Raw genomic sequence first — 24,171 nt, forward strand, 5'->3', positions numbered from 1 at the left:
CATTGCTGATCTGCGAAATGAAGGCTAATCATTGGGGGAGTTTCTACTTGACAAACGTTTAATTACTACCCACTTGACCTGATTTACTTGGTTCCGCCAAGTGACTAAAGATTACTATGGGATGTATGGCACATAAGCGTCATGCAATTTTTTTACTTGATAAGCTGTCTGGAAGCATCTCTAGCTGTTTATAAAGTGAGGGTCCCTATCCCTTCATGGGCATTCTTTTCCCTCTTTTGCTATCACTCTTTCACCACTCACCCAGCACAGTGTATGTACTCCTATTTTAACCTTTATTACTTTTATCATAACCACCAGTTCACTGCTCCTACTAGGCTGGGCAATCAGATGGCACAGATGCTGCCTCATGTTTGTTTTTTTGGTATGTAACATTTAATAAGGTGCCTGGCATAGGTAGGTCAATAAACACTGGTCCAACAAAGTAATGAATTAAATACCTCCAATAAGCTATATCTCATCTACAAAATACAAGATACTGTTGAAGATTAATGTATTAATTTAACATTAGGAGGGGAACATTGAGTGAACTTTAGGCTTTTCCTCTACTTAAACTCCTTAACTTTTATGAAACAATACTTTAAAAGACAAAAGACATAATTAGAGATAGAGAAGGAGGCTTTTCATAGGATGTTCTTCCCGGCAAGTAATCTGATACTAGGCTAGCACTATGAAACAAAATACTCTTGAATTATTGTCATAGTTCAGCTTCATGGCCTAGTTATAGAAAAGATATTTTCATTAAGATGGAAGGAGAGTCCAGATAGTTACAAAGCCCCAAAATTTTCTCCATAATACACCTTCTTGTGACTCTTAACTTGTGGAGTCAGATTCTCCTAGGACCTTAAACTTTTCTAGATGTAAATCATTCAGTTGTCACATTTTCTTTAGGACAGGAGACTCTGCTGGCTGTTCCCCCATTTAATCTAGTCCTGTTCAACTCACATCCAAGAGTTGTTCAAAAAATTATCTGACGTTAATACAAGCTTTATACATCGGAAATTCCTCTTCATACATATACACCCCAATACAACAAATTAAATATAATATACATAATGGGAAATAAAATTCTGGAATAGGTGTCAATGACATGATTGTTTTCCAGAATGATTCTACCGACATGTCCTCCCAGGGATTTTCTTCTCTTTATCTGAGGTGAATCTGTGCTGGGGCTTCCTGTAGATTTTCCTTTAATGGAATCTTCTGAGTGTAGAGAAAGGGAAGCCTGGTCAATGTCAGCGTCATGGTAACAACCATCGAAGGCCATGGCTTGAACTGCATTCATATTGTACATTCCAGAAATCTGTCAAGAAGACTTTTTTTAGTAGGTCATGAATATGGTTTTGGGAATAGGAATTACAGTAAAAATGTGAATAATCAGATTCTTAGAATGGGTAATTTCAATAAAGGCTAAGAATGTGTTGCTTAAAGAATAGAATTCTTTTCTATTTTGCTTCTGTTGTGTACAAGTCATTTTCATAACAAACCTTTCTAATAGAGATTTGGCAAGGAGATTTATGTTTATTTCCATAGAGATATTTTATCTTCATAAAAGTAAATGTTACACAACTATGATGTCAATATTTTCTAACTTACTGCTGGCCTAATAGAATATTACACTCCATGCATGTTTTCTCCTTTGTTTCTGAGTAGTATGAATGGTTTGCACTAAGTTTGAGAGGCGAAGTTGAATATGATTTATCTGAATAGCAATATAAGTCAATTGGATTTGTGCTTCAATGGAGTTTTCTTTTTTAGAGAGAATATAGTAGTATGCCCAGTCAGTGTATTTTATTGTTCAAAAACAGAACAATATCTGGTGATTCATCTATGCTTAAATTAGGGATGGGTTAGGGAAAGATCTTAGTGGCTCTATTTAAATGCAGATTGACCAGGTCTTCTTATTTTTTTGTTTAAAAGGAACTATAATTGATGCTAACATGGTCCAATCAAAGAACATGAAATTAGTTTCTTTTTCTGAAAGAGCAAATTATCAATGCTTTCTGGCTTGTGGGTCTGACTGGATTAAAATTAAAGTTTTCTTTAATGTTTTACTCAGAGGGAGAATGTGGTTCTCACTGGTTTAGAGCAGCGTCTACAATGCAGCTGTTACTAATTGCTTTTGAAGAAAACAAAATCACTTCTTGATCTACAGGGACATTCAAAAGTGAACACATATGGAGAGGCTACTACTGGATGAAATTATTCAGAATTCAGATTGGAGGCACAGAATAAGTGCTGCCGTAATGCATATTTGGTTCATAAAGACTTTAAATCTAACATTTTACTGAGTTCAAAACACAGAGATTATTTTGTGCAGTCAATGAATTAATCAGGGACCCATACTTGAGTTAGGTTGTCCCTCTGGGTCTTTTTTTTAGTTGTGGAAATTTTGCATAATAAAATAAAAATAGACAAACACAAAATGAGATCAAGATTGAATAACCTCAGACAGCCAACTATACTAATACTCTATCCAATTCTGGGTGTGAGGATACAGTAACTAGATCTCGTCTCTTCGGTGGTTTCCATAACCACCAAGAGCACTGCTGAGCTGTTCTATCAGCTGACCACTTATTTTACATTAACAAAAATGTCATCAGTGTGTTAAAGAAGACATTGATATTTTTTTCAAGAGTAAGGGTGCCATTTTGTCTCCATTCTGATAATCTAGAGCTATGTATTTAATCAAATATTTCAGTCCATGGTTTTTCAATAGGCTGCTGCTCTTTTCCACAAGCTTATTAGTCAGTTGTTTCAAGAGAAACAGCTTTAGAATGGTTCTTTGATTTTTTTCACTCCAGCCCATAAATAAGCATCAAAGCTATCACGTACAATATCTTAACTAGGATTGGCTGTTTCGACTGAATTCTGGGTCTTGAAATTAGGAAAAGACTTGGATAAATGGATAAGAAACAAAATGGCTACCTTTCTTGCCTTTGAATAATAGTCAAAACTAGGGATAGGTTTTCCACAACCTTTGTTGTTCTTCTAGCTCTTAGTATCTAAGCAGTGGTTGGAGTGTGTGTGTGTGTGTAGTGGGTGGTCATGGGTCATGGTGGTAGTGGTATAAACAAGTTTTACCTGACTTTCTGTTTTCACAGGGAGGAACTCCATGGGGTGGCCCAGCATTGCAAGCCCCTCTTACCATCCCACAATCACTCTACCCTAGCAGTTTGAAAGGAAAATCCCAGCATGAGTTTCAGTCCCTTTCAGTCCTCATTCTGTCATTTTTAGTGGTGTTCAGCTCTGTTCTCTGAAATGAGGTGCAAAGAAACTATCCTTTCAGGGAAAGCCTGGAATTTTCTAGCTTTATTATGACCAACAAAGTACATTTAAGCTAATGATGAATTATTAATAAGCCCTCCTGCTCACAGATCTGAGCAACTTTCTCCAAAGGTGAAATTGCTCTATCTGTATCTCTGTTTGGCTCTCACATCGGCTCTCTCTCTAAAACTGGCTTCCAATTTAGGTATATATAGAGAGAGGTGTCGCTGACCAGCCCCAAAGCCACAGATATGTCCTTCACCCTGCCATTTACTGGGGCAGGCCATCCCTCCCACAGCTGCTCAGCTCAGTTGGCCTGTCCCCACTATCCCTGTTAATACTCCTCCTTGCCCCAGAGTGTATGCCCTGGGCAGTAATTACTATAAAAACTTACATTTATATAGCACTTTATATTTTCAAAAGTTTGGGACCCATTTGTTATGTTACTTGATCTTCACAATAGCCCTGTGAGGTAAATAGGGAAGAGAGATGACACCATTTGCAAGTTCAGGATGAAGTTTAGCAGACTTAGCCGGGAACACAAAACTGGGATGTGGTAGAGTTCTGCTCGGCATCATTTCTACTGGCTCCAAATCATTTCTTCATATTGTCCCACAAATATATGAATGGCAAGTAGGATAGTTCTTTGAAATAATTACATTTCCTTGAACTAACTGAGGACGTTGAGAACGGTGGTTTCCAAGGGTAGAGGGGAGGGGGAAATGGGGACTTGTTTCATGGGTATGCACTTTTAGCTTTGCAAGATGAAAACAAGTCTGGAGATTGTACAACAATGAGAATATACTGAATGCCACTGAACTACACACTGAAAAATAATTCTGAATTATGTGTATTTTACCACAATTAAAAGTAAAAAGAATTACAATAGAATGGTGCATATTAACTCAAAAGAATCTCTTCATAGTGATACCCAAGAAGATTGAGTATAACTTCAAGTGAAAAGAAAATCAAGCACTGTGAACACGTGTTGTAGGGCAGGTGGAGCAGAGAAAAGCAACTATCTTTGAGTCAGAGCACTAGACGGCGGGGCCCTAACACTACTGCAGAGGCTATTTCTCGCATTGACCACAACTGCATAGAGACAACATAAAACAAGAACAAAATTCTTTTCCTCTTTCCACACTTTCTCTGTCTCCCTTTACTTCACAGTTTATCTAAATCATTGCTATTCCACGTAGGTAATGGCTCAGCAGCATCAGCATCCCCTGAAACTTGTCCTAAAAGCAGTCTTAATGCACCCCAAGCCTACCAAGTCAGGGTCTTAAGGACCCAGGTGACGCACACACACTATTGCTGCTAGTTTAAAATGGCCTGGCTTCCTCACACCTGTGGGGCTGTCACACTGTGGGTGTTTATGTGACAGGCGCATAGAGTCACATACTGTCAAGAAAAGGAATGGGAGTAGCTGCAATAAAACCAAATCAGCTCCTGTTAAAGCTTTGAGTCAAAGTATATAAAATTAAAGGATGAAGTTGGCATTCCAGGAGACCTGAATTGCAACTGCAGCTCTGTTGGCTGCGAGTCTTTTGGCAAATCACTTTACTTCACTAAAACTCTGCTTATTTATTTATGAAATACAGATAACAGGCTCTGCTCAACTTGCATCAGAGAACTGAAATAAAGATTCAGTAGAGAAGAGGATATAAAAACACTCTGAAAGTATGAAATGCTCTCTCCCTAGAAGTATAAAAAATATTGTTTTGGGTGTGTATAAATGCTCATGTAAGAATTTCTTTAATCAATGTGAATATATGTCATTGAAATTATGTGTGTGCATATATAGTATTTGGATGGATATGCTATATACATGTATGTGAATCTGTGCGTGTGTGTGTATAGTCTTTAAATACAGGCAAACAAGTGAATGACTTATCAGTTAGGTTTCTGAAGTACAATTTCAAGTCAGTTCTTATAAGAACAGAGAATTGGTGCCTACATTCTTTGTGAAATGAAGTAGGCAGACAGCAATTGATCCACTTATTAAGCAATGTCACAAAAAAGATGTGATAATATTTAATGCCTATAAGGCATCTTAGTCCCAGGATATTACAGGGAGAAGAAACTCCTTTTATGTTCTACCACTCTGCTGAGTGGCACAGGAAAAATAAATCCTGGCCCTTGATGGAGAGCACAGCCTTTGGAGTCAAGGAGGTCTAGATGCAAACCCTGATCTCTCTTTAGCCGTGTGACCTTGGCCAAGTTACCACCTGTCTGTACTTAGAGGGTGATAAAATACCAACCTCTCAGTGTTGCTATGAAAATTAAATGATATGTTAGGTGGTTGGCATGATGCCAACAGGTGTAATAAACACCTCTTGCATGCTAGCTGTTATCATCATCATCCTCACTGTTGTTAGCATCAACCCCTACTATTCAAGGGGTACAGTTAGGGAGATGAGCATACTGAGAGAAATTATCCACCCCCAAAACCACCTCATGAAAGTGGATGAGGATGCTGAGAAACCAGCCAGCACAGAGCAAGGATTAAAGTTCAGTATGAAATTACCACCATCCTGTAATTACACATCTTGCCAAGGTATGTGGACTTATTCCACGGCTTATTCTTCACATTGCATAAGGGATCTGACAGTCAAAACAAGGCATACCTTCCCTCTCTTCTTGAATCGCTTCCGTTCTTCCACGGTGGTGAGATAATTCACAGCTGCGTACTCGATGACTGACAGGAACACGAAGGTGGAGCTGACCCATAAGTACACGTCCACAGCCTTGACGTAGGACACCTGGGGCATGGAGGCGCTCACGCTGGTGGTGATGGTGGACATGGTGAGCACTGTGGTGATTCCTGCCATTCAAGAGCAATGACAAGCTCAGTGACAGGACCATTCAGTTCAGGGGTCTGGTGCTGGATGACACCAGCTGATGCATGCTCTCATGGGAAGTGAGGACACTATCAACCTGGTGATCCAAGATGAGGGATGGTCTCTGCACGGTACCCAAGTATAGGCCTTGAATCTAAGGAAGAAGCTCTCTTTGGACTTTTCTTTCTATCCTTTTCCCTTGCTCTCATCCCTATTGTCCATAATTTTTCCTTTCCTCCATTTAAAGATCTCACAGGGTCCAGAGACGGCCGTTTTACTACCTGCCCTCGGATGAGACTCTTCTTGTCATCCTAGAATGGGAAGCATGGGTTCAATTTTTTAAAATTCTTCTGGGAAAGAAATTCCAAAATCATTTTCACTAATCTTTTCCATCATTTTACAACTTTCACAGTTAAGAAACTGCCTTTGTGTCTACCTTTAATCTTTCATGCTTCAGGGGAGCTCATTTCTTCTTGAGTGATCTTTAGTAGCATTAAAGATCGCTATCTTCTATGTTATTCTTTCATAGAGAATACTTAAAAGCCATCGTTATTCTCTTTGATCATTGCTAATGAAACTACGGTTCCACTGAGATTCAGAGCTAAGTGGAGGCTCCACTCATTGTGAACATTTACAGAGGAGCCGCTAAACATCAATGACTTGCCCCCCTTCTCTTCCCTTCCCTATCCTTTCCCTCTCCTGCCTTTCTTTCTCTTCTTCTCTCTTCCTTTTGCAGCCTTCCCCTTCCATTGCCTTTTTTTTTCCTTTTCTATTATCTTCTTTTGTTCTCTGGTATAAGCATCAGAAGTAAGATCAGGATTCTGGGGAACAATGGAGGAAAAAGTGACTCTGAGATTTCCTTAATAAAATGCTGGTCTTGGGGAGGGCCATTCAATGTCTACACTAATTTCTCAGAGGGATATTGCAAGAGTACTGCCTGGAGAGAAAGTATACTATTGTAAATATTTGAAATGTACACAGTCTGGCATGGTTTTATTTCTTAACTTCCCACCAGGGAGGTGCAAATGGAATCCTTAATGATTTTTATAAGTTGTAAGAACATTTTAATGTCAACAGACAGAGTCCCAAACAGCAGGAAGAGCACCATGATTTACTCCTAAATGTACAAACACAGCATGTGGACTGCTTTCATCAACACATCTATATCCCTTCTGTGATAATTCTGCAAGCTTCTCATCGGAGGGAGCCCCATATCAAACACAACTCTGTAGAACCATTCTATTTCAAATGAAGTTTTTAGTTTGTATGATAAAGACCAAAACAAGGTGGCAATTCACCAGCACCTAGGGAAGATTCAGAATCTCACCTTCACACTGATTTGAACTGCAGGCTAAAAAACCTAAATGCTGTTCTGAGGGTCTTAACATTAAGCAGAGGCCACTGTCTCATGGGGTCCTAGGTTTCCCCCAGTAATGTTATTACCAATCTGCACATCAGTGGATGCTGTTTGCATTCCTTGGCTCCAAAACCTGCTTGCTGCATAAATACAGAGATGTGGAATTTTTATTAACATAACAGGCATAACTGAAGCCAAGATTATTAAATAAAACCTGCTTACTATTATTGAGTATTTACCCAACACACACCTAGGTAAATAATTACTGGCCACACATTACAGAAAAGAAATATGAGCTGGAGTGGCTAAGTAATTAGCCCAGATTTGGTGAGGAGCAGGATTCAAACTTTTCCCTCTGAGTGTGGAACCTGTGATTTTTATATGCAAACCTGCTCCTGCTCATTCTGGACCTCTAAAATGAATTTCTTTTTGTTTTTAAGACTATAGACCAGGGTTCTCAACCTGTGGGTTGTGACCCCTTTGGGGGTTGAAGGACCCTTTCACAGGGGTCACCTAAATACATCCTGCATATCAGATATTTACATTGCAATTCATAACAGTAGCAAAATTACATTGAGGAAGTAGCAATGAAAATAATTTTGTGGTTGGAAGTCACCACAACATGAGGAACTGTATTAAATGGTTGCAGCATTAGGAAGGTTGAGAACCACTGCTATAGACTAAGTGTCTATATGGAGGATCGCTGAGATAAGTAGCTATAAAATTGAGTGTAGAATTAGGTAAGGAGGCACAAAGAAACCACCATATGCTTTCCATTGGCCAAGTGTCTTATTCCCTTCAAGATTTCACTAGTAGGAACTAAAGGAATCCTGAATTAAATATTCTTCTTTTTATTTAGTTGCTTACCTCATTAGTTCAAAAATTTTTAAAATGTCTTAATCTTACTGGTTTTCTAAGATATAGAAGATAAAACAATATTTTTTTCCATAAACAGTAATATGGGGCTTAATGGACAAACTAAGCGTTTCAGATACGCTAGTGTACAAGTCGGAAGAGTCTCATCATGTGTTTGAAATTGATGACTACTGGGCTAATAAAAAGGAATTGAATTATCTATATTTTCCAGAGAGCAATAAACTATCAGTCATTTTCTTTAAAAGGGTGCTTAGTCCAACTAATTTACTACAGCTTCATTTATTTTAAAACCAGCATTCTAGACTTTTCCTTGTTCAAAATGAACAATTAAAAAAAAAGAATTAGAGAACAGAGAGGAGGGATTGTTGGGTCAGGGAGGAGTGAATGATGAGAAAACTGATATATAAATTCCTAAAGCAATAGAACTTGAAGGCAGGAGTATTATAGCTACATTAAGCACACTTATTATGTCTTGAGCCATCCCTCACTAATACATTAATCTTGACAAATAGTAATCCTTCCAAACCCATTAAAGTTAACATCCCAATAAAGGAGTTTTAAATTATATGAAGCGACCATTTAGTCAAAGGAAGGTCATGTGTTGGGATTAGAAAATTACCTTCCCACCTACTGATGTTGCTATGCACAGTTAGGAAAATGTTATGAGAAAATGTTTACTCTGGCCTTTTGACTCAACTCCCCAAAGCCCTTGCAGCTTTGCATATGAACTTTTAAGGACATGTATGGGTCCTAAGAATCCTACCGTCATGGGATAATTATTCATTTTTGTGTTTCACTGGCCATTTGTTTGGCCACACATGGTGAAGAGGTTCAGTAACCAGTGTCACAGCAGCAGGACAGACAGGCATCACTTATAAACTTATTGAGTTTGTTCATCCCTGCAGTAGCTGTCTTACGGGTTGTTCTTTTGAAGGGAGGAGGCATTTGCATTCACCTTCAAATGAGTATGAATATTTTCCCTGTAGGCCTAGGCAGAAAGAAAATATTACATGATATGAAAGAAAGGAAGGTGTGTTAAATATCCTAGCACTGGTCTATGGCCAGACGCTGATGACCATTCTCCCAGATAGGTGGTGCTAGGGTTCACAGATGATCATTAGAACTTGTGCTAATCTCTATGATGGTAAAATGAATTACTCTTACCCAGTTACCTAAGTGTTTTCACTTTTTCAAGCATATGGCATTTCCTCTGTTAGGAGATACTTTTTCTCTGAGTGACTACAGGCCTGAAGAATTGGTTATCGTTTTCTGCCCTGTTTGATTCCCAGTAAACATCCCCATTAACGTGTTGTGTAGGGAAAGATATAACCAGGCGTAAAGGCCAAACAAGCATGATAGAGGCAAAGAAGGCCGGAAGGAAGCAGAAGTGAGGGTTAAAACACTCTTGAGCAACTTTATAATTGTCTCACCATTTTTCCACAACAAATGAAATGGAGAGATGGAATAGTATTTTTGAACCATCACACATTCCAAGCTACGATAGCTATTATCTCTTGTAAGAATCAATACTTCTGTGCTACTCATCCTCTATTGCTTTTCCCTGAAATATTGCAAATGTAGGAAGGTCTTACAAGCAAATGAATCATTTTTTACTGTATCCAGTTAGTAACTAAAAGCAGTCAATAAAACATGCTGGGTTAAACACTGGCAACATAACAACAGTGTATTAGAGCCTAAATTAAGTACAGGAGGGCACTATTCCACTCACTGCAAGAAAAAAATGGCAGTAAATATCTTTGTTCTTAAGGAGCTCACATTCTAATAGAAGAGACAGGAAAAGCTACCCGTGCCCCTTAGCTAAATACGAAACAGAGGAAGACGTTACTTTAGGAGACACACAAGATGTCATGTGGTTTGAAGATGAGCGAGACCATGTGTCCTTGGAGCCCGAGTAAAAGTTTCTGGCTGTTGCGTGACAGGATTTTGACAAACATAGGTCAAGAGCAGGAACTAATCATAAGCCCAAAGATACAATCCCAAACATTGGAATCCCCCAAATTTAAAATCTCTAAAGTCTGATGATCCTGAAAATTACAATCTTGAAAGATCAAAAGCCCAAAAATATAATTCTGGAAGAAAATAATTTAAATTCTTTAGAAGATACTTATTTACATTTAAAAAGGAAATCTATTTCAGAGACCGTAAAACACATGACTACACTTCATAGGCCACGTTAGACAGCGAAATAGAAAATAGCATATGTATTTTTGCAAGAATAAACACTCAACTATACTAGTGACAGTTGTGTTGGAATAACAGTTATAAGCAGATTAACTGTATTGATAAAGGGATCAGTGACAAAGGGAAAGGTATACCACAGCCACCACTACAGCTGTAACTGTGTGCACCCAACTTCATAACTGTGGTCATCTGAAATAGCATGGCAAACAACCCAAATCTTCTGAGGAGACTGATGAAAACCTACAATGCATCACCACACATGTGCAGCCTCTCAAAGAGCTGAGATCTTGAGAAAGTTTATTTTTCACAAATTCCCCTGTACAAAGAGGACGTTGTTTTACTTATTGAAGAAATTTTAACATTTTTACACACACAATGTCTACACACAAAATGAGCATTATGGTAATGCACTTTAGTGGACTTCAATTTGGAAAAATGCACAAAATGAATTAGAACTCTTTAAAAGTCTCTGCACGTTCAGTATTGGCAATGTTGCAAAGATGAAATACATGGCATAGCAAGTTGAAGATAATAATGTTGATAATTTTAAAGAGTGGAAAAGGAAAAGAAAAAAAACAATTAAAAAGAAAATTGGGCTCAGTGCCTGTAGCACAGTGGTTATGGCACTAGCCATGTACATTGAAGTAGGTGGGTTTAAATCCCACCCAGGACCCAGTAAACAACAATGATAACTGCAACAAAAATAGCTGAGCTTTGTGGCAGGTGCCTATAGTCCCATCTACTGGGAGGCTGAGGCAAGAGAATCACTTAAGTCCAAGAGTTTGAGGTTGCTGTGAGCTGTGATGCCACAGAACTCTACTGAGGGCAGCATAGTGAGACTCTGTTTCAAAAAATAAAAAAAAAATTAAAAAGAACATGAAACAAAAGAAAATTGCACAGATAAAAAGTGTATCACAGGGATAGATTGTGGGCATAGATAGACCATTAAGAGCTGGCCTAATATGATGCAACTAGCCTGTGACTGTGATGTCCGAATTTTAAATAATAGAGATTACAGACTTTAGAGATTTAAACTTCAAGGACTTTGACCTTTTATTTCAACACTCACGGCTTTTGGTATTGTGTCTTTTAAGACTGTGATCCACATTGATATAATGAATTATGTAAATATTTGAAAGATCTGTCTAACTCAGTGAACCAATATTTGGTAAATGATTGATCAATGGATTTTAATCTAACAGAATAGAAAGAAAATTGTTGAGATGGTTTCAGATTCCACATTAAAACTAACCTTTAATATAAAACCAGCACATTGTACCCCATAATTGCAGTAATGTACACAGCTATGATTTAATAATAATAACAAAACTAACCTTTGAGAAACTATTGCGTACTGAGTTTTGGTGTAATATGAAGAATGACTACCTGTAATCATCTGTTAAAACTATTAAAATATTAAAAATTTTAATTACCTATCTGAAAAGTTAGATATCTCTTTATATTTCAACCAAAACCTATTAGAACAGACTGAAGAAACAGAGATAAGAATCTAGCTGCCCTCTATAAAGCTAGCTATTAAAAGTTTGCAAAAATATAAAAAAAGCCTTTCTTCTATGTTTCCTATGATACGTTATCCAGTTAACTTGTAATGAGTTCATGATTGCTAGTTTTAAGTGAATTAATAAATGTTTTAGCATTCTGTCTTAACATCCAATATGACTAATAACAATAGACATAACCCACAAAAGCAAAACCTCTTTGGCATCTTCAAAAATTTTTAAGAATGTAAAAGTCTAAGACAAGAGTTTGAGAACAACCACTGGAGATGAAGAAGGAAACTGAGGTTTCAGAAGGAAAAGACTCAATAGACCGGGGTTTGGGGTCACTAAGTTGAATGGGGAAAGTAGAGAGAGTAAGTGGGGTGAGAGTGGGAGGAGGCTAAGGAGGGCTCCGTTTTGCACATGCTGAGTGCTTGTAGTACCTGCTGGGAAGACCAGTATCCAACTGGAAATACCCAACTGGAACGTGAGAGGAAGAGCTGAGATAAGGATCTGTGATTTATTTTCATAAGGACAGTAGTAGGAACCAAGAAGCGTGTTCCATTTGATGAAAGAATCAAAAGTGAGCAAAGCTTAGGATTTATTCATTATTAAGGTGTGGAAGGAAAAAGCAGGAAGCAGGAAAGAGAAAGGGAGAAAAAAAACCCAAAGGCTGAGAAAACTAGGCTAGCACAGAGTGGTGGGAAGTAATGCACTCTGTGTGTGGTGGGTATTATCAAACATTAAAAGCTGTCAAGCTCAGCATTTGACATGAATTCTCCCGTTTCATTCTCATAGTGATCTTTCGAAGGTAGTCATCTCATTTTGTTGATGAGGAAGATGGTTCTGGACTCTTGACCACTCCCCTCGGTTCTAGATTTGGAGAGGATGCTTAATAATGTCACCTGTTTTGGAGAAGGTGAAGGAGGGAAGAACTGAAAATAGGCAAGTGGGAAAGATGAAAAGATGTTCAGAGTGAAATTCTAGAGAACTGGTGGCACTGCATTTGGGACTAGTGAGTTTAGCAGAGGACAAAGTGTCTTCTGAAGAAAGATGAGGGTGGTAGGGAGCAAAGCCTGAGAGGATAGCAGTGTTATAGGAACACTACTGTTCTTATTTAAAAAAAAAAAAAAAAATGGGGGAGAGGGACTTTTCTGATTTGCATACATTTTACATAAATCTGCATGGCAATTTCCTAACCCTAAGAGGTCAGATGTAGATATAAGAAGCACAGAATTTCAGTGACTTAAATGTATTTCAGTATTCTCTATTCACTCCAAACTGCCATGGAGTCATTACTGCTGTCATTTTTACAGTGTAAGAGCAGAGATCAACTTCAGGAATCTGATTGAAAACCATGTTTATAAATCTTTATAGACCAAGTGCCTTTCTCATCCTGTCTCAAGGGCCAGAAATGTGCCCTGGGTCTCCTGTTTGGGTCTGTGCTGCTGCACTGCAGTGCTGAGGTCAGGGCACAAATGCTTGGATGTGAAGCAACAGTCACAATAATTGAATTACTCATTCAGATGGTATTTTTTCTTGAAGATATTTCAGCCTCAAATACTTGTAGATTGAAGCTTTTAATAGGGGAAAGAGGTGAACAAATTATTAATATTAATAATTTATGTCTTTCAAATGATCTTTTGAAGTATGCATATAATTTGTGAACATTAACTTAGAAACCACCCTTTTTGGAATGAATTGTGGGATAATTACAATAATTGTGAACCACTTAGAACAATCTTCTCTCTATAGAGAGCATCGCAAATGAAAGAGGAAAATCAGATGAAATGAGGGAGCTCTGCTCTGACCAGCCAGGAAAACAAGTGGGGTTATCTCTTGGGTTCTCATTAAGGAATATGTCATCTAAGTGCTTAGCTTGGCATCGTCCACTTCGTAAGGACTCAATAACCGCTAAGTGGGTGTGAAATGGTTCCCATAAATCAATGTGTGTGACGGGAATATAACATGCTAGATGGAGTAGATAATCACTCTGTGCCGTGACTTAATGTGGCTGCCAATGTCCCTCCAACTAAAATCTCTTGCCAACTGACCTACCACAGTACCTAAAATTCCATTGTGGCAGATTCTAAGTTTGGCTTCTGGGTTAAGCCCTAATTTGTAATTAGCACTCATGTTTCCAAATTCAAGCATGCCCCACCCCCATCACCCACCCACCAAAGTAATTTATTATTAAGACACCAACAATATCATGTGGATTTGTTTGAAGCTTCTTCCTTCTGTGATGTAAGGGTTTGTCACGCAAGGCTAAGTGGAACTGGAGAATGCAGAGGAAATTTCCTTGAAATGGAAAAGATACATTTTTAAAATGAGCCTGTTTGTGGTTCATAATCTCACTCTTACTACCTTCCAGCTGTGGGTCATCCAGCATAGTCTTCATCCCTAAGTCTGCGTTCCCAAGGAGAGAACTCAATCTCAATTTGTCCTTGAACCTGTCAAGATAAATGCTTTAAACTGAATGTGCATCTCTAACTTTCCCTGCTGAACCACCACTCTCTTTTCCTTCCCATGTACCAGCTATTTTTATTTACCTCCCTTGACCTTCTCCCTTGTTAACATTTTACAAAGGTGGGAAAAGATTTACCCAGGGAAACTCGTGCAGGAACAGCTCTTCGGTCAATCCAAAATGAAACCCACGAAAGCATCACCATCAACATGGCTGGGAAATAGGTTTGCAGCACAAAGAAGAAAATATGCCTCCTTAGCACAAAGTTGATGAAAAGCCTATTGTACCAACCTATGAGAAAAAGCAAAGTTTTCATTAGAACAAGCTTCCTCTTGGAAACACTACACTTAGTGACATGACATGCTTCTTTAGACCCCAAGCTCTTAAGAGACATGGAACTTGACATACTCATCTCTGCTTGGCTGGGTCTTATCCTTCATCAATGTTTGTTCAACCAACTGAACTACAGTCTGCTTAATTATTTGGCTCAAAGGTCCCTGAAACGTGCATGCCTGCAGTTCAGGGATGAGTAGTAATTACATTTTGTGGGATGGCCTCTAAAGACCTTTCTCCACAATATTTTGTGTTTGCAATGTTTCTGCAAGAGGGAAATTTTAATACATGACTGATGTCTGCATGAAATAGCCAATCAACCATTTATTAGCTATAACAAATGAATAAAAGCATTTTATGTGAAGGGAAATATTCACAGTAGGTACGAGGTCATTGGAATTTAGTCTAGGATTGAGACAGTCGAAGGAGAAGGGAAAGAGTACCTATGAACTATTTTTATTATTTTAAACTCTTCTGGGCACCATAATTTGTAGATTTGACAAATCTACAAAAAGGTAACCAAATAATGATGTTCCTTTGCATCTTGCTGGATTATACAAACTCATGTTGGTGATAGTGGTGACTTGAAGCACCAGTTGTAGTCACAGTCACAATGATGACAAGGAAGTTGAAAGCCGCATTTTCAGACTATCTACAGGACTTCTCTGAGGGCCATTCTGTAGCAACCAGAATACCATGTTACATAGAATACCTACCCATGGTTTTCATTTTTCTGGCTCACACATTTCTAATAACTGAGATGCCAATATTAGTAATTTTTACTAAAATAATGAACAATGAAATGAATAAATACGAAAACAAATTTTGTTTAATCTTACCTTTACCTAAGAAGTGGTAAAATTACTTTTTAAAATAATGAATGCTACTTATTTTGAGATAAAATAATTCAAAACACAAGGACTACAGGTTAAGAATTATAAAATAAAATCATACCTATTGCAAAGGTAGAGAACCCTTCTACTAGTCTCAGGAGTAATTTCTTAGAAACCCAAGCTGGCAACTCTGATGGATCAGATAAATACTCTGCCATCTTGGCCTGAGGAATACATGTAGCCAACCCACACTGAATTAGCAGACTCTGCTCAGAGTTTCCTATTCTCAGTTCAGTGCTCACTATCCTTTTCTTCTTTACCTGGTTCTGCGGTTTTGGGGATGTGGTAGGTGGAGAGGAGTAACCACAAAGAACAGTGAGGCTCTGTCTCCTGGTTCCTCAGAGATGGAAGACTATGGGGGGTGGTATGATTATAGGTACAGGTCAGAAGGGCTCCCTTTACCTACCAGGGAAGGTGGTGTTGCCTTGGGAAGATATGGAGCCTTCAATTTGAGCAGATATTAGAAATAGAGTCTGATTCTGTTTTTGATGTTTGACTGCTGTTATCTCTCAAGCCCAACTTCCTCTTCTCTTTCTGCCCCACATCTAAACAAGCTAATAAATAAGCCTGGCTCTCCCTCTTTTGTCACCCGGGAGAAGTTCCATCCATGCAAGTTCTGCCCCACTAAAGGGAACCTTCACTCTCATTACACCACAAAAACCCAGGCCAGTCACCCCTTCTTTTTCTCTCAAACCATTTCAGACCTCCTTGGGAGCCTGTTCTGTTCTCTCTAGAAAGCTTCATTATGTGAATAATCAACTCCTTTTTTCATGGGTAAAGGCATCAGAATAAAACTTTGGGCAGAGGAAGGTCCATCTGCCTCCATTAGGAGAGGAATTAATAACAGAGTTGGGGAATTGGCAGTTGGGGAAATGCAGGAGAGAGGCAGAACTGGGGACTTGGTCCACAGACAAAACTCAAGAAGATTTTTACACCTAGAGTCTGTCACCTTCAGTGTCCCCTTGATATGAAAGCCTCCATCTGCCCTAAAAGAAATCGGGATCATATTGTTGAAAATGGTGATGACAATAGCCACTAATATTTATTAAGCATCTCCATGCAGCAGATAGTTATTTCTGGCAGATAATAGACTAACTTATTTCTATGTATTAAATCATGGATCCTCTGAGACAGAGGGTATGATGAAATCTATTTAAAGATGAGGAAATTGAGAGTTAGAGAAATCAAGCAACTTGTTCAAGTTACATTGCTAATAAATTATAGGGTCAGGGTTTGAACTTAGGCAATCTTTCTCCAGAACTTATACTTTTAGCCAGTAGATCATGCTGTGATAAAGAATAATTATTCAATTCATCCATTAGTGGTAAGTGTCATTCCTTTTTTCTTTTTATATCAGTGCATGATATTGAGGAGTACTGACAGGGCTGAGGGGGCAGAGCCCTCACCTGCTTCTTGATATTGCCATGTAGTGATGGTTTCTGAATAGTGGCAATGGTAGTGGTGAAGGTGATGCCAAGAAAAAAAAAAATAAAGGCTGTATTGTTCAACTATACACTGGAAGTTAAGGTTCTATAACGAAACTTCTCTTAATAATAAAAAATTAAAACACTAAAAAAATCAGAACTATATGTATGGTTTTTCTATAAAACGGATTTGGTAGTGGTGGTTATGGTTGGTAGCTATAATGAAAGGAATGAAGAAAAAACATTGAAAATTATTTCTGATGAAGCTAATATAGTTTAACAGGATCCTAACCTGAGAAAGACACTTGAGTTTGACTAACAAGAGACCGTGTTTAATAACTCATGAATAATATAAGGCAAAATGATCACATACTTACGAACGGAAATGAATTTTCAAATAAGATCTTTCTGAAACCTATGGAATGGCTAAAGGGGCTCAAGTGTGATTATTTGATATTTGAATACAACTCCCCAAATGCTTTATTTTTGCTTTTTTCCTATTCTTAGAGCACATTTTAATCTTTCTCATTAAAAGATGTATATAACGTGGGAGGTGCCTGTGGCTTAAGGGAGTGGGGCACCAGCCCCATATGCTGGAGGTGGAGGGTTCAAACCCAGCCCTGGCCAAAAACTGCAAAAAAAAAAAAAAAAAGATTATATAACGTGACCAGTTCAAAAATGCTGAAATAAAATTGAAAATCTCCTTAATCTATACTCACTTCTCAGGGCATCTATTGTTAATATTTCTCAACTCTTAAAACATATAAATATACATTCATAAGTACCTCACAAATACACAGACATGAACACACATATATGAATCCTTTATACTTATACGTATAAATAAATTCTTCAATAAAATATATGGCATTATATTTTATATATTTGGTAAGTTTTAAAAATTTTAATTTATTTTAGATAACACTCCATCTCATGCTGTACAAAATATGTTCACTTAAACCTAATTCTATTTTTTCCCATTTTTCTTAAGAAATAAGATATTATTTCTTAAAAGTGTAACTACACTTGAAGGTTAAGGTTGTGTAGTTCATTTTAAAAAACACTTGAAATTATCTTTTTGAGAGTGAGTTTTTCCATACAAGTATTCTATTTGGTTTTAGAGAGACCTTAAAACGTGGCTAGCAAAAATCATCCAGAGTTAGAACCGTGCAGTGGGGCTGAAAAGGCTGACAAGCACAAATAGAGAGATAGTGGGGCCAATACGATGACTTATGGGTGAAGTGAGAATTTAGAAGTGGAATTTAACTTTTTTTTAAAGAGGATCACTGAATGTAGACTACTAGATACTTGTGCGTCAAAATTTGAAAAAATGTCATTGCCATTATTATTATATATGTTATATATATTGTGTGCAGGAAGTAATACTTTTGGATTTGTTTCAATGTGTCACATTATCCTAGCATTAAACATTGCAAAGTTCTATGCATAATTCATCATGTGCCAAAGTTATTCATCATAGTTATAGTGAAATGAGAAAAAAACTATAAATTACACTTCATATATATCATTGCTCATTGCATCCATTCCTTTATTTAAATATTAACTTAATTGAGTTTAGGATTAAATGTCTTAACACGATAACTAAGAAAATGCCGTGAAGGCTATGTTAACCAGTGTGATGAAAATATTTCAAATTGTATATAGAACCAGCACATTGTACCCCATGATTGCATTAATGTACACAGCTATGATTTAATTAAAAAATGTAGACCTATATTTATGTAGAGAAAGGCAAAGAAACTAAATAAGGAGAAGGAAGAGGAGCAGAAAAATATATAAAAATAAAGAGTTTATCTCCATGATGCAAGATTACAAAGAGTTTTTCCTTTAAACTTTTCTGCGTTCTTTTCGCATTACCTACCATTTATTCATTTATTCAACAATTAGCCTTTGAGCGTCTGCTACGAGCCAGGGATAGATCAACGATCCAAACAAATAAATGTGTGTTACTTACGAAACCAGAAAAGGCAAAAAACATGATTTAAATTAATAGCACCATTTGCTGAATCCCAAGCAATACAGACAGATAATGGAGTGAAATAGAACATTTCTTCTTGGTCTAAATGGCTAAATAGCTGTTGGTCCTAGAAAGTCATTTAGCTTCTCTGTGATGTAAATCTCCGTTTCTCTCTTAAAGATTTAGGGTTTTAGAGAAAAACTTGATAACTATTCTCTAAGGTCTAAGGAAAGAGTGAAGAACCTTTGGGGAGAGAAGCCACCTCCATTAAAAAAGAGTGGGCGAAAGGATTCTAGCCAGGACAGCTCTGAACCTCAGGGGCAGCTGTGGGCACCTTTCTTGGCCTAAACATGGCTTCACGGAATCTGAAAAGACATTCTATATTGATTCTGCCTCAAATGACCCAGAATAGTAATATCCAGCAGGGGAATGATGGTGGGGGTGGGAGGCTCAGTGTGGAGGGGAAGAGAGAAGGCTGCTACTAAATGAGTTAACAGAAATCAAGTATAACTTTTAAACAGCGCCCTGGATAAACGTTGCCAAGTCAGAAATACATCTGTCATAGCAAAGAGTATATAACAGAGGTCCAAGTTTGGATGGACGTTACGCTTGGAGCAATGATACAACTATCAATTGACTCCTTCATTTGATTTTTATTGAGCGTCTATTAAGTGCCTGGCACATTCCAAGTGCTGGGAAAGAAATGGTGAACAAGGCAGACAGAGTGCAGGCCATCTCTCTAGTGAGGCACTCAGACCACTAAGCAGACAAACAAATACATATTTCAGGTAGTGGTGAGTCCTATGAAGACACAGAGATAGGGGATGAGGAGGAAGGAGGCCTATTTCAGACGAGATGGTTAGGAAAGCACTGTGGGGAGCTATTTGAACAAAGTTCTGAGGGACGTGAAGGAGCCGGTCCTGAGAGGATGGGCCTGGGGAGCATTCCAAGCAGAGGCCAGCGAGGCCAGAGCAGAGGCCCTGCAGGTGAAGGAGAGGAGCAAACAGTCCGGCCAGCAGGGGAGGGTAGTGGTGGCGGAAGGTAAGGTGAGTGGCTGAGGGCAGAGCATGCGGCAGGAAATCACGTCCACAAGTTTGACTTTCGTCCTAAGTGTGATGCAAAAAACACTGGTTTTTAACAGGAAAGAACTGTGATCTTTGCATTTCAAAACATCACTCTGTCTGCTGTGTTGAAACTGGAGGGGCCAAAAGTGGAAGCAAGACGTCACAGAGGCGGTTGCGCCAGGGGGAGAGACGTGATGGATCAGAAAGGGGGAGGTGGTCGCTTGTAAAAAGCGAGGGACGGTACCATTTGCCAAATTGACACTCATTTGACATCAGGTTTCTTCCGTGCGAGGCTCTGTGCACAGTCGGTGTCGAGCGAATGCCCCAATCATCCCCGAGCCACGCGGTACCTGTGCTGCTGTAGAAAGCGAATCCGCTGGAGGCGCTGAATTCCTCCACGAAGAACTGGGAGAGGGAAATGTGCTCTTCCGTGTTTAAGGACTTGTTTCCCTGTTTCCAGTACAGCATGAGGTCCTCCTCATTGTAGGCATCTAAAACAAGGAAATAACTGTCTTGTAATCAGGAAAAGCTTTGTATAGACCAGGAGGTCTATACCTTGGTTTGTTTAGGTTGATAGATCCCCCCAGTGCCTGGTCCACTGACATGTACAAATTAAATGCTGGAAAATATGTTTGCTAATAATCATATCCACATCTTCAAAAGAGAGAGAGAAAAAACTTAATACCTTAGACCCCGATGATTCCTTATAGTGTGGATCTTTTCTTGTGCCCACATAAGGAGTTAAAACTCTCCAAACAGCTGCTCCCACATGTGTGTGCATCTGCTTAAAATAGTAAGCCAGGCCTCAGAGTGACACCACAGCATTGCTGCATGGCCACACGCCTAACTCCAGGCCATTAGTCTCCCTTAGTTTTGCAGTTTTATTGGATAAAATTCCAATATGGGCCTTTCTTACAAGGGATTTTCTATCTAAAGTGAAACAGTGGTATAATTGCTAATGGATTTTGGGAGGGACATCTGTGGAGTAGACATCCAGTGAGATTCCCAGCATTTTAGACACATTATGAAAATTGCAGTCAGCTTTTAAGATGTTATATCAAAAACAGGGTCAAAGTGATTGACAGGGAGCCAGCTGAGATGCCCTGTGACAGGGCTTTGATTAGGGGGTCTATGTTTAGAGCTGGGTTTTTCTGGGGGAATCCAAGGATATTTAGTGAAGGATTGTGACCCCTCTGGAAACATGAATTACAGAACTTTCCAAATGTGAAAAGTCTGTGTCAGTCCCCTAATAAAATCAGCAAGAACACACCTTCTCAGGGAGCTTGCTCTTTATAACAAACATGGAAACCGCAGACTACATGGTTATCAAAACACGTTTTTCCCCTGAATGTTCTCATCTCAGACACAAACCGTCGTCATCTTTAGCAAAGAGCCAAAACCCCACAACTGTTTAGTTTTAAGATAATGTGTCAAGATTTTAAAAGGCTTGTTAAGAGCATACGTGCAAGCATGTGATGGGGTGTGCAAGTGACACATAGCCACTCCATCAGAAGTAAGACTTACAGCTTTCCAGTTCAAGAGAACAGTTTTGAGTGTCAAGAGGAAACCTGCTGAAATCCATAAAGCACATGGCCGAAACCGTTATCCTATAAAATGAAGGAGACAAAGAACATTGCAGATCATTTAGCCATCTGGCCAAATAAGCACACAACAGTGAAGCTTTCTTACTGTCTGCACGTTCTGTGTGCTTTCTGAGAATAATGCAAAAGAGGCGTTACTGTCTCTTGTCCAAATACCCTACCAGGAAGCAAACCCAGAAGAGTGGGTGATTTGCTCAGGACACAGAACGAACAAGTGAATTCCGGCTCTCGCGATTGCCTCTGATCTCATCATTTCTGGGTTAGACCTCGCTGCATTTTCTGGCTCTAATGTCTCCAGAAAAACACACTGCAAATTGAGAAGACTCTTAACATAGCTTTAAATATTTTCTGCTTTTTGGAAGATCCAAACTTAGTTTCTAGTAATGAAGGGCTGAACAGGCAATAAAAATCTGTAGGTAAAGGTTTTCTTCACAAGGCAGGTTTACCTGAGGAAACTTTCCAATCGTGAGGGAAAAACCTAGAGCATTTTTATTATAGATCTATGTGCACAATGCATAATTCAGGTGCTATTAAATCAACAGGATTGCATACTAATGAGGACTGTTTTTGCAAATTTTATATCCTCCTAGATTTTCCTGGCTTCAGGCAGAAGCTTTGTACTGTGATCTTGCCTCAAAGTAAAGAGTTTGTTACTCACAATAGCAGATCAGAGGTTCATAAAAGGGCCCTGAGCAGGTCTGCAAAAACAAAGGCAACAGATGCTCCTACCCATGATGCCCTTGAACTAATCAGAGGAGTGGAACCATTTAATCTTTTATTGGCTGAATTCTGTTGTCAGGAGTCATGCAGAAAAACATCAGACCAGGGAAGAATCTCGATGTGTCAGAAACCTTAATTATTTTTGTATTCCTAATACTTCAAAGCTTCAAGGAACCTTTGAGGTTATTCAGTCTACTTCCTTTATAGCACACCTGGAGAAATTAATGAATAAGGTGATTAGGTGTCTCTGTGGTGTCAGAACCAATCCTAGAACCAGGTGACCTGGATCTGGACTTGGACTGGCTCTGCTGTTGGTTGAATGAGCCTGTGCTGGCAATAATTTTGATTTCCTCCTATGTCTGAGGATCTTTGAAATCATCTTTAGGATCAATGGTTCCCTAGAAAGACTTATAGAACCCCGCAAAGCTGCTATACTCATGGTTACCTTTATTAGAATGAAAGGATACAGATTAAAATCAACAGTGGAAAAGGAGTACAGGAGAGCCCAGGAATAAGTTTCCAGTTATCCTCCCCTAGTGGAGTTGTATGAGCAGGGCTTAATTCTCTCAGCAATACTATGTGACAACACCCATGGGGAATGCCGTCTAGGGAAGCTCACCCAAGTCTTGGTGTCCACAATTTTAATTAAGAGTCTTCACAGGCTAATGGCTGAACAACCATCTGATTGACCATGGTCTCCAGCCCCTCAAGAGGTCAAGTTGATATGCTTGTGTCAAGGTCTCCACCATAAATTACATAGTTAGCATAGACTATATGGGCTCAAGGCCCTCAAGTAAACAAAGACATTCTTAATAAGCTAGATATTCCTAGGGGTTAGAGGTTACCTCCCAGGAGCTAGCAAGGACCAAATTTTTCTGGATTGTGCAGAGTAAGGAACACCCACTGGTTCAATCCTTGACTGGACATTACCTCACCAAAATCATTTTAAAACAGTTGATCTTTTGGCCAGACATTTCTATTCTGCTTTGGCTTCTACATGAGGCTTGACTCCAGTGCTTATGAGTCCCATGTTACTTCTGATTTAAAAGTTGTATTGAAAACAGCACCTGCCTTTAATTGCATTTTTAAAAACATTGATAGGCTTTCTGAAATGAGTGGCAATAACTCCTTTGTACTGAAGTGAGCAAGGTATTTTTAATGAGAAAAATAAACAGTATTAGTTTCCTATTGCTGCTGTAACAAATTACCACAAACTTAGTGGGAAAGTTTTAGGGGGAAAATCCGTTCATTTTACAGCTCTGGTCCTCACCAGCTTTTCTTGGCTTGTGGTCTCATTGCCTCTCCTCTTCTGTGTATATCAAATTTTCTCTACCTTTCTATTTTAAGGATGTTTGTTATTACATTTAAGTCCCAATCAGATAATCCAGGATAATCTCTCCATTTCAAAATCCTTAACCATATCTGATTATGTCAGATGTGATTTTTTTTGGTCATACATGTATTACATATAAGGCAATTTTCACAAGTTCCAGGGATGAGGATGGGGATATCTTTGGGGGGAACATTTTTTTTATCAGCCTACATTATAATCTTTCCAAGACTTCTAAGACATAAAAAAAAAAAAGTTGATTTGCTTGGATTTATCAAACATTTAAAAAATTATCTATGATA

General features: G+C 38.6%; 1 protein-coding gene across 1 annotated transcript in view; it reads right to left on the minus strand.

Moving 5' to 3' along the window:
* Window positions 1-1,027: 1,027 nt before the first annotated feature.
* The window catches only part of GABRR3 (gamma-aminobutyric acid type A receptor rho3 subunit), a 44,246-nt gene continuing 21,102 nt past the window's right edge, over window positions 1,028-24,171 (minus strand). The window contains exons 5-9 of the mRNA XM_003783944.1: window positions 21,743-21,825; window positions 20,569-20,709; window positions 14,665-14,817; window positions 5,913-6,109; window positions 1,028-1,321 (exon numbers count right to left, since the gene is read on the minus strand). Of these exons, the coding sequence (XP_003783992.1) occupies window positions 1,028-1,321; window positions 5,913-6,109; window positions 14,665-14,817; window positions 20,569-20,709; window positions 21,743-21,825 (868 nt within the window). The remainder of the gene's footprint in view (window positions 1,322-5,912; window positions 6,110-14,664; window positions 14,818-20,568; window positions 20,710-21,742; window positions 21,826-24,171) is intronic.

The sequence above is a fragment of the Otolemur garnettii genome, unplaced genomic scaffold (genome assembly GCF_000181295.1).
Source record: "Otolemur garnettii isolate 467f Iridium unplaced genomic scaffold, OtoGar3 scaffold00009, whole genome shotgun sequence".
Lineage (NCBI taxonomy): Eukaryota > Metazoa > Chordata > Mammalia > Primates > Galagidae > Otolemur > Otolemur garnettii.